This window comes from Ixodes scapularis, unplaced genomic scaffold (genome assembly GCF_016920785.2).
Source record: "Ixodes scapularis isolate PalLabHiFi unplaced genomic scaffold, ASM1692078v2 PGA_scaffold8__174_contigs__length_109621045, whole genome shotgun sequence".
In the NCBI taxonomy this organism is placed as follows: domain Eukaryota; kingdom Metazoa; phylum Arthropoda; class Arachnida; order Ixodida; family Ixodidae; genus Ixodes; species Ixodes scapularis.
In genome coordinates, this window is record NW_024609883.1 from 93,827,981 (window position 1) to 93,837,781 (window position 9,801).

Genomic DNA, 9,801 nt, shown 5'->3' on the forward strand with positions numbered 1-9,801 from the left:
ACCCATAATGCACCGCGCGGTTACGCCGACGGCGACGGCACCGGCGACGGCGACGGCGACGCTGTTCAAGCCGGAAGCGGGCGCCTAAGAGCGGCGCTCTAAAAGTCTAGAGTTCTTGTTGACTCTGATTACTTTCTTTTGACTTGGGCTTCCTGTTGCCATGGTCAACAGAAAATTTGTTGATTTTGTGTTGAAACTTTTTTTGTGATTTTCTTCAGCCTGAGTGAAAAGAAAAGCTGTTGACTTTTTATTCACTTCACGTTGATATTTTTGTGCTGACTTCGTGTTGACAGTGTCATCAGAATGACCAGAGACGTTCTGTTTACTTCGTGTTGAAAATGTTCAGCTTACTTTCTGTAGCGAGGGTCAATAGAAAAGCTGCAGACTTTCTGTTGACTTTTTATTGAACATAGTACACCTCGACTAGATGTTAAAAGTCACCAAGTTTCTCAATAGTCTCTGACGAGGTGAGAACGGCGGAGAGCATGCTTCAGTTGTCTCGCCTCCAGCGCGAGCCTACTTCTCTTGACAACGCTTCGGCGTTCGTGCACCTCGAGCGCGCGCGTGCAGTCAAAGCACGACGGAAGGCATGGGGCGCGTGCTGGATGCCAGGTGACCAAAAGACAGGCCCTACCGTTTTCACTTTGTGAATATAGTGATTTCAATGACCATATTAAACTACTCAACTAGTAATGAAAAGCAAAATAGCTTTTTTAAGTGGAGAAACTGCCTTAACTGGCTTCGTCCTGAGTGGTAATATGCAGAGAAGCGATAACATTTCTTCTAGAAACCGTTTTTTGCGGATGTTGTTTTAGCGACTACACCAGATTATTATTAGTTGTACCAACGCTTTTTTGTAAGAGATACCGTCCACGAAATTCGAAACACTGTTTTCCCGTTGACAGACTCCTGAGAAGGAGATCGGATACTTGAACCTTAATAAGGGCTGAGGTGGTCACCGGCCAAATGATTACCTTCAATATGTAGGTTACATAAGGCTCTGGAGCAGTCAGGTGTTCAGTGCATCATGATGTTAATGTTTGTGTTCGTTCCTAATGTATGGCTGTGGGATGTATGTAGTGCTTTCCAATACCACGAAAACACCACTGCCTAGCAAAATTTAAAAAAAAGTGGCATGTGCTTTTTTAGGTTTTTTGCTGCAGCCAATTTGGAGCAGAGTGTAAAGCCGTATTAAGCTTCCAAAACTTTGTTGAGTGAATGTCTAAGCTGTACAATTTTTTTTATTTTTAAAAGGCTATAGTTTTTCGATTGAATAGCTGTAGATTTTCAATTGAAAAGCTACCAAAAAGCATCTTAGATGCAACAAAGAGTCAGTTGACTTTTTTTTATTAAAAAGGGGGCCAATGTTTAAATGAAAGTCAACAGAAAAGCTAGAGGAGGTCAAATGAAAAGCTATTCACATTTTATATCCTCTGATAACTTTTTATCAGTTTTCAACAGAAAAGCACCATTTTTTTTGTTGTTGTAAGGAGCCGGTTGTTTGGTTGCCGCCGTCGCTCATAGATGGCGATGGCTGCCAGAGATTCGTGTCATCATTTGTTTGCTGACGGACACGATACTGGGGAAACTAGCCCGAATATAAGTAACGCTTCATGCATTGCTTGTCATTGCTGTTTTGCATAAAGCGTGAATGATGAGAAATCTCCAGTTTGTTGATGCATTTATTACGTTCGTAAAGAATGGTACTGTCACGATAAAATAAGGCGGAACAAAAGCTACTTGTCTTCTCAATTAATCTCGTAAACGTGAAGTAGCCGTGTCAGTACTTCTCAAACTTCGCATAAAGCCCTCGCTTTACGTGACCCAAGACGAGCAAATCTTCCATGTCGTCCTCAGTCAGGTCAGCCTGTAATAAAGCGTAGAGCAAATTTAGCATAAATGCACTCCAATATAAAACATTGAATACGCGTTTAGATCCCAAAGGGGTGTCTTTTTAAGTCTCTCTGTCACACATTGCCTGCACACCGTACAGAAAGGCACACCTGCAGACACTTTCCGAGGCCGGTTTCGTAGCTGGGCATGACTATCCACCCACGTTGCTCGTACAAAAACTGTACGCGAAAATGTTCGAAGCATACGTACGGTGTGAGGCAAACACACCCCGAACGTCGTTGAGGCGTGCTGGCAGATAATGTGGCAATCATGCGAAAACACCGTGCATCTTGTACCACGTGTGATCAATGTGACTCGAGGGCTAGCGATAATACATACTGTTTTCTGTGTACAATCACGGCCGAACTGGAAGCGCGCGCTTCCTTTCTCTTCTTACGGTCTTTGCAATTGGGGCAATCGCCACCTCCCGTCGCAATTCGCGGGGGGCGCTGTCACCTCACCCCTGGGCTACCCTTTGCCGTTTGCACAGAGCGCGTGTCTGACAGTGTATCTCAACGCTGTCGCAACTTGCGGCCGAGATTTTTATAGCCTTTGACACCTGATCCTTACGTTTAGCCCCTCAGTCACTCTCTTATGCGCTTCTGATGAGCCCAAAACGGTGAATATTTGACGCACATCTCCAAGATAATCGGGAATAAAAAGTAGTAAGTAGAGACAGCGAATGCAATTGCGGCAAAACTACACTCGTCTTTACCTCCAGGACTTCCGTTGCAACTCAAGAATAGGAGGAGGCGGACCCCTTCTATGTGGAGGAACTTTAAATGATAAATAATTCGTGCACTCTCGTGAAATGTAAGCAGGCACAATCTATATATTGCCGTGGTCTGCATTATCCTTTCATAGGCCGCACATGAAGTCGGTCAGCTACTCTAGACGAGGATGTAGTAGTCTGTACAATTTTCGCACAGTGCATATTACAGCCTAAAGTGCTTCCTCGAGGGCTTGTGCACATATCCAGCTGATTTTTCGTTTCTGTCCCTGACCGTTTTTGCATGGTTAATCAGAAGTATTTTGAGGAACAATTGCCAAAACAACAACCTACGAAGCTCGAACACCAGCGCAAAGCAGCTCGAAGGGACTCTCCGAGGGGGCTGAAGTGGGGTGAGGTGGTTGCGCCCCTGGCGGCAAGCAAGTGAACTACATACGGAGAAAAATTGTCATTGACACCCGAGCGATTGCAAAGGCCGTAAGAAGACAAAGAGAGCGCGCGCTTCCAGTCCGGCCGTGGTACAATATACGAGCAGGCTGCAGTGTTATAGTGATAACATACGAGGCCATAGCAAACCTCATGATCGGCCCGGGTGGGAAGGAGCCTGTACTTGGCGACCACCTTGGCCGCCAGGAGCATGATGGCTTTCTTTGAGAATGCCATAGCGAAACAGTTTCGAGGTCCGGCGCCGAAAGGCTGGTACGCACCAGCATCCCCAGGCTCGAACGTTTCCGGACGAAATCTAGAGAGAGAAAACAAAACATTATATACATATTTGACAGGTGGAAACGTTTTGCATTAAACCGTAGCCACACAGCGCATACGCCGCACACACACAAAAACAAAAAAAAACACACACAAAAAAATTTCGCGCTGTTTGCCGTAGACATGATGACAGAATTACAGGCGGACACCTCTCGGGCATGTTCGTTTCGTGCAATCGTGTCATGTGGACATATCTGCAGATCGTTTTTTATGACCGATGTCAGGAGGCCGTCATACAAGGAAGAAACGTGCCGCAGACAGTTTCTGCAGACTGCCTTTTGTACGATGTATTGGCAGTGCAAGCGCGCAGCTTAAAGGCCGACGACCAAACACGAGATTCTGCAAGGCAGAAGATCCTCCTGACCCTGGGAGAGAAAGAAACAGGCAACGCTGGACATGGTAGAAAGGGGGAGAGGAGGAAGCGGGGAAAAGTGGAAAGCGCGAACTGGTCGTTGGTCTTTAACCAATGACGAATGTTTTCTCGTTCAGCCCCATCACCTTTCGGGATCGAAGCTGCCTGGGTCTTGCCATAGTTCCGGGTCGTGGTGAAGGAGGTAGGTCGGAATAACGATGCTCACGCCCTCGGGGATTTTGACGCAGCCAGCATCGAGTTCCTTTTCTACGAGACGAGTCACAAACCTGAAAATGCAAAGGTGCCGGGAGGAAGACACACCGTGTTTTTCGCTCAGCAAAAAACAAACTGCGCACTAGGCCAGTTCACAGGCTTGCGTTTGGCTACGACCGACTGAGACGAGACCGGCCTTTAAGGCCCGTTCACACTCTTGCGACTGCTTGCGACCTCTTAAACCTGGGTTCCTTAAAACTTCTTAAACCAGAGAACACACTGGCGCCATCTATTGGGAAGCAGTGTTAACTCGGCGGTCCGGCATATTTTTTTTTATTTCTCGCGCAATATCCTTTCTTTTTTGGCTCGAAAAACTTTTGTCAATGTTATAAACGAGCCTTTCTATGGGTATTACGCACATTTGACCTCGGAAATCCCGCAAAACCTTCGCTTTTGTGAAATGCAGTTCTAGGGTCACCGCATAGATGGCGCCACAATGTCAGTGTGTTCCCTCATTCTAGAAACATTTAAGAAGTTGTAAGAGATCTCGTCTCTCTCAGTCGTACTCGGTCGCAAGAGTGTGAACGGGCCTTTAAGCGCGTCGGCTTACGACAGCTGCCTTGCTGCGCAGCCGGTCCTATTGGCAGTCCTACGAGGCTTGAAAAGCATCTTATGTCACTTCCGGCAACTCTCTCCGCCGAGCCTCCGCGCAGATTTTCGGCTTCGGTTTAGAGCAGTTGCATTTTTTTCTACTTTATTAAAAATATACGTAACTCTGTAGAAAAATATTGATTGGATAGTTTTCTGACTCCAAACTAAATCGCCCGGCAAAAAAAAAAAAAGAGAAGAAAATGCACGACAATTTTTGGTACTGGTAAAAGCCGAGCGAGTTGCACACGAATGCTTAAAATCGAAAGAATAAAACAGGGCGGACAAGCACAGGACAACCACGTTCTTTCATTTAGCAACGACATTTTTTTGGGGGCTAGAAATATTGCGCCTGAACCTCATCCCCCAGTATTTCCCTCCCCCCTATTACCCTATCTTAGTTGGGATCTCGTTCAGGACGCAATTTTTCCTGCCCAAAATGAACGTCCTTGCTGAAAGAACGTGGTTGTCCTGTGCTTGTCCTCTGCGTTTTATTATTTCGATTTTAAGTAAGGGTAATTAAAAACAACAACAACAACAAAAGTGATTGCGTTCGTGTTTCCAGACTTTACCGCTAGGGAAATTCGGCGCTACCTGACAGGCCCTTTACACGCGCCCTCTTCCCTGATCTTTCCCTTTACAGCGGCAACGTTATTTCGCGATTTGACGGGCTTTCTAGAATAGAGGACGCTATATGTTCTTACGCTTGTGACTGATTCCGACGCAACCTATTCTTAATCCCCTTGCGACTGCTGCGACAGGCGGTGCAGTAGCAGCAATGGCGGTCGTAAGCGTCTTAAAAAGGCACTGACAGGCCAAAATATTTTTTTTATTATTATCCGAAATGATCGAAAACGATTCCTGAACGTTATCTTCTAAATTTGAAGCTAAAAAAAAGAGTATTTGTGAAGTAAAAAAAAAAATTCAAAAGCCGATTTGAAGTTCCCGCGCGATCGTTGCCAGTGCAGTGACGTCAAAGATGAGTCGTCCTGCAACTCAAGTTTCTCTCCCGCCTCCGAACCGTCCCAACCGGAAGTGCATGTATTCCTGCCGGCCTGCCGTGCCTGCCACCTATCGCTGTGAGCCGAGTACGTTTCACTTCCAAGTTTGAACTTCCTTGGGGCCCTTTCAGGGATCTCAAATTCTTTGAAACGGTGTGAGGTCGAAGAGGACGCGCAGTGGACTTTTGTGAGCGACGTGAGGATCCATGTCGCGCTGGTGCTGCGTGAAACGCTGCCTCCCGGCGGGGTCCCAATCGAAAGTACGCTGCGCAGGTTCCTGAAGGACGGCAGCAATTCCTGAAGGATTACTGGAGAGCTTTGGATTGAAGTCCTTTATTTGTTCTTGGCACTTTGTCGACGAGGGTTATGAGGTCAGCCAAAGCGTCTTTAGGGCATGGGGGGTTGAGTTTGAGGCGTGCTGTCGTTCCAGCGAACTTCCCGCAGCAGGTTACATCACACAAAGCGAAGCGTCCCAAGGCTAGACGTCTAGAGGTAAGTCTACCAAACATAGAGAACTTCGTCCGATTCTCCCACTTCCCGACCACCGTAACCGTTACGGGTGCCGGGTGCCGCCATGTTTTCCAATGAAGGATGAAAAGCCAGAAGGCGACATCACTTCCAGACTTCGATTTTTGATATTTCAAAAGAAGGGGCGTAGTGCGTTCGCAATTGCGTTAAAAAAAACGTGTTTTACGAATGTCGTTATTAAATACTATAGAAATGTCGCTTACAAAGCTTCTAAATTTGATAATCAATTACGTCGCAAATAAAAAAGAAGCGAGGAGGTGAGAAGAAAAAGAGAAAGGCGCCTAAAGCAAAAACAAAGAAAAAAAAAAACGCGTGGATTTTTTTTTTGTGGGATTTTTTTTTGTTTATGAGTGTTGTACTCATAAACAAAAAGGAAAAAAATACCACAACGTGTTGGGCTGTTGGTGTTTTTTTAAAAGCCGGTTGCGTCGTAGCCGGTCACAAATGTGAGCACCAGGTTTTAAAACCTCATAGAACTTTGTACAGCGATGGAATACACTGGCGCCATCTACCGGGTAGCTACTTGACATTTCCGTAGATTTCCTTTTTTTTTAGAGCGCAGCTCTTAGGCGCCTGTTTCCGGCTTGAGCGGCGTCGGCGTCGCCGTCGGCGTCGGCGTAACCAAGGTCACGTGGCCCCCAAGGTCACCCCAAGGTCATGTGACCCCCAAGGTGACCCCTCAAGGTGACCCCAAGGTCACGTGCCCCAAGACCACGCGACCCCCCGAGGTCACGTGACCTCTCCCAAGGTCACCCCTAGGTCACTTGACCCCCAGGTCATGTGGCCCCCCCAAGGTCACCCCAAGGTCACGTGACCCTCCAGGTCATCTCAAGGTCACGTGACCCTCCAGGTCATCTCAAGGTCACGGGACCCCCAAGGTGACCCCCACGTGACCCCTCGAGGTCACGTGGCTTCCCCCCCAAGGTCACGTGACCCCCCCCCCGAGGTCAGGTGACCCCCGGAGCATATTAAAGAATGAGGGGAGGAAGAGGAGAATGAGGAGGAGGAGGAGGGCAAGGAGGGGTCTACCCTCCCCTCAGTACCCCCCCCCCTCCTCCTCCTCAAGAGCTGCGCTCCAATTCGGCGTTACAGGGAGTTGTAATCGGCTTTCACTTTTTTCTCGGGCATCATTCTTTCTTGAATTGATAAAAAGCTTTTGACAATGCATTTTTTTTTGTAGATAGTACGTACTACGTACATTCGATTTTGCAAATACAGCAAAAGCTTCGCTCGAATAAAATGCAGTTCCAGGATCACCTCATAGATGGCATCAGCGTGCCAGTACCAGGCTAGGTGGCGTAAGCTACCGCCCGATCCAAAAGGCTCAGCCGGATTCATCCATCCATCCATCGTCCTCTTGTCGTGAGAGAACGCAAGGACTCGGTCCCAAGCAAACGCAAGTGTGTGAACTTAAGCCTCAAACTGGGCTATACCGCCGATACCACTGATGCTGAGATCAGTTGAGAACGGCAGTATATTGTTCAAATAAATAAATAGTTATAAAAAATGTTTTGTATACATTACCCTGATGGAGACGATTGTGTCCGCATAGATTCGAGAAACACTTGTTCCAAATATTGCATCTTTGGCACGGCATCGTAGTTGATGGCACCCTGACCGATTGGAAGGGTTTCAAGATAAAGCAGAAAACAAATGAGGGACAAAAATGGGTGCCGGACGGCGGCATCCACAGCATCCGGAGCTGGCGTCCCTACGTCACTTCCTCGAGGCGCCGGGTCGCTTGGATTACATCATGGTCGGTTCAGGGCGTGGAGTTATTATAATGTACGCTAGAGGTTCAACTGGCACTAGTGCCTATGCTACTTCCGGAATGTAAATTGAAGCAGACAACAACCAGTCTACTTTTGCGATGCTCCTGTGCATTCGCATGGGGAAACGTGGGCGCATTTTGTCTCTTCGCCGGAAAAAAAAAATAAACAAAAAAACAATGAACACTTTTGTTATTTGAGTTGTACCAGTAGTACATACTGTGCCTTTATTAAAATCGTGAAAGTGTAATTGCTTTTGTTAGCGGATATTTCTTTATTAGTGAACAATGTTTAACTTCGCTATACTTCAGGCCCAAACCTCTGTTCTACAGCAGATGCCTAAAAACAATTGACGATTCTCAGTAAATTAACCATCGAAAAATATAAAGAGTATGTTCAAAGTCGCCAGCGTTCCGGTGACGCTTATGTATTGCCAGGGATGGGCAGTATTTCAAATACAAGTATTTGAAATACGTATTTCAAATACTTTGTGTATTTTACATTTGTATTTAATTACAAATTAGGTAATGTATTTGACGTGTGTATTTAAATACTAAAACGTGGGTATTTCAAATACAATTGTAATTAAATACAATTTTGTGGGCGAAAATACATCCCTCAAATTTATTGTCACTGTCCAGAGCAGGAAGAAAACCATGTCCTGCACCGAATGCAGTGTCTCTCAATCAAGCACAAGCGTTTGATGACTTTGCGATTACGGTGCTAGTCCAGGGCAAGAATAGTGACGGAATCGATGTTCACAGGCAGACTGGCTAAATAAGTGCCTGTGACAACTCGTGAGCTTTCCAGCCTGATCTCCCTTCATATTTTTGCCTGGAACATTCTAAATGCGCGGGTCGTCCACATTTTTGTAACTGGTGCGAGTTGCGACAATAAAAAATTCTCTAGCTAGTGCTGCGCGTCTCGGTCGTCTCGGTTCTTTGTTGCTCTATACGAAATGAAATCGACAAAAAAAGCTGCTTTAAGCTCTGCACTTTTTTCACCTATTACGTCCAAGCTGATTACATTTTTTTTTGTGATTATATTTCTATTACGTTACTAGAGCCTCGTACACTAACTCCCGAGTGTGCAATGCAAAATTATAATGAGATACCCAGAAACCCGTTGCAGGTGCCTTGAAGTCGCTCACGCAGATTTTGAGGAATGTATTTGGAAAAGTATTTGGAGGAGATCAAATACTCTTGGTTGTATTTGTATCTTGTACTTAAATGCTTTTTTGGAAATGTAATTAGATTTGTCATTAAATACATTTTGACGAAGTATTTTGTATTTGTATTTCGATACACATTTGCATGTATTTTGCCCATCCCTGTGTATTGCTAATATGCCAATCCTGTCACTACTTGGAAATTACCCCGTCGTGCATCTTTACGAGCGGATAAAATCATTCACAACGTAAAGAATAAAGTACGTGGGCTATAAAAGGTGTCTCTTTTTATTATTTTCTCTGTCGGGCAGCTTTTATCCGGCACTTGTCTTCTAAGCTTTCGACCGCGCGGGTGTTGTTTTGAGCGGAGGACAATGAAGCATCTTCGCATAGAGCAGAAAGAATAAAGCAGTACTTACTTATTGAAAATCAAACTATATTACGTATCCTTCAACTTATTTTGATCGTACACAGTGCCGACGTCATGTTCACGCTAACAGTGTCCGACAGTGCACATAAATACATGTACGAACCCATTTTAGCACTGTCCTTAATGCAATAAAAAAAAAAAAAAAGCCGTAGCTGGTCAATTTTTTTTGGCATATCTTACTAAGAAAGATCGAAGCTATCTACTAGGTATGAATTATTTACACATTATTTACAGAAACAACGTGCAGCGCTGAAGCATTATAACAGGTGAACACAGAATAAACACAGAATCACGAACATAAATA

General features: G+C 45.5%; 1 protein-coding gene across 1 annotated transcript in view; it reads right to left on the bottom strand.

The window, feature by feature from the left end:
* Nucleotides 1-1,666: 1,666 nt before the first annotated feature.
* LOC8034680 (cytochrome P450 3A43-like) overlaps nt 1,667-9,801 on the bottom strand; it is a 36,605-nt gene continuing 28,470 nt past the window's right edge. The window contains exons 6-9 of the mRNA XM_040206885.3: nt 7,655-7,743; nt 3,887-4,027; nt 3,200-3,365; nt 1,667-1,867 (exon numbers count right to left, since the gene is read on the bottom strand). Of these exons, the coding sequence (XP_040062819.1) occupies nt 1,781-1,867; nt 3,200-3,365; nt 3,887-4,027; nt 7,655-7,743 (483 nt within the window). The 3' untranslated portion in view covers nt 1,667-1,780. The remainder of the gene's footprint in view (nt 1,868-3,199; nt 3,366-3,886; nt 4,028-7,654; nt 7,744-9,801) is intronic.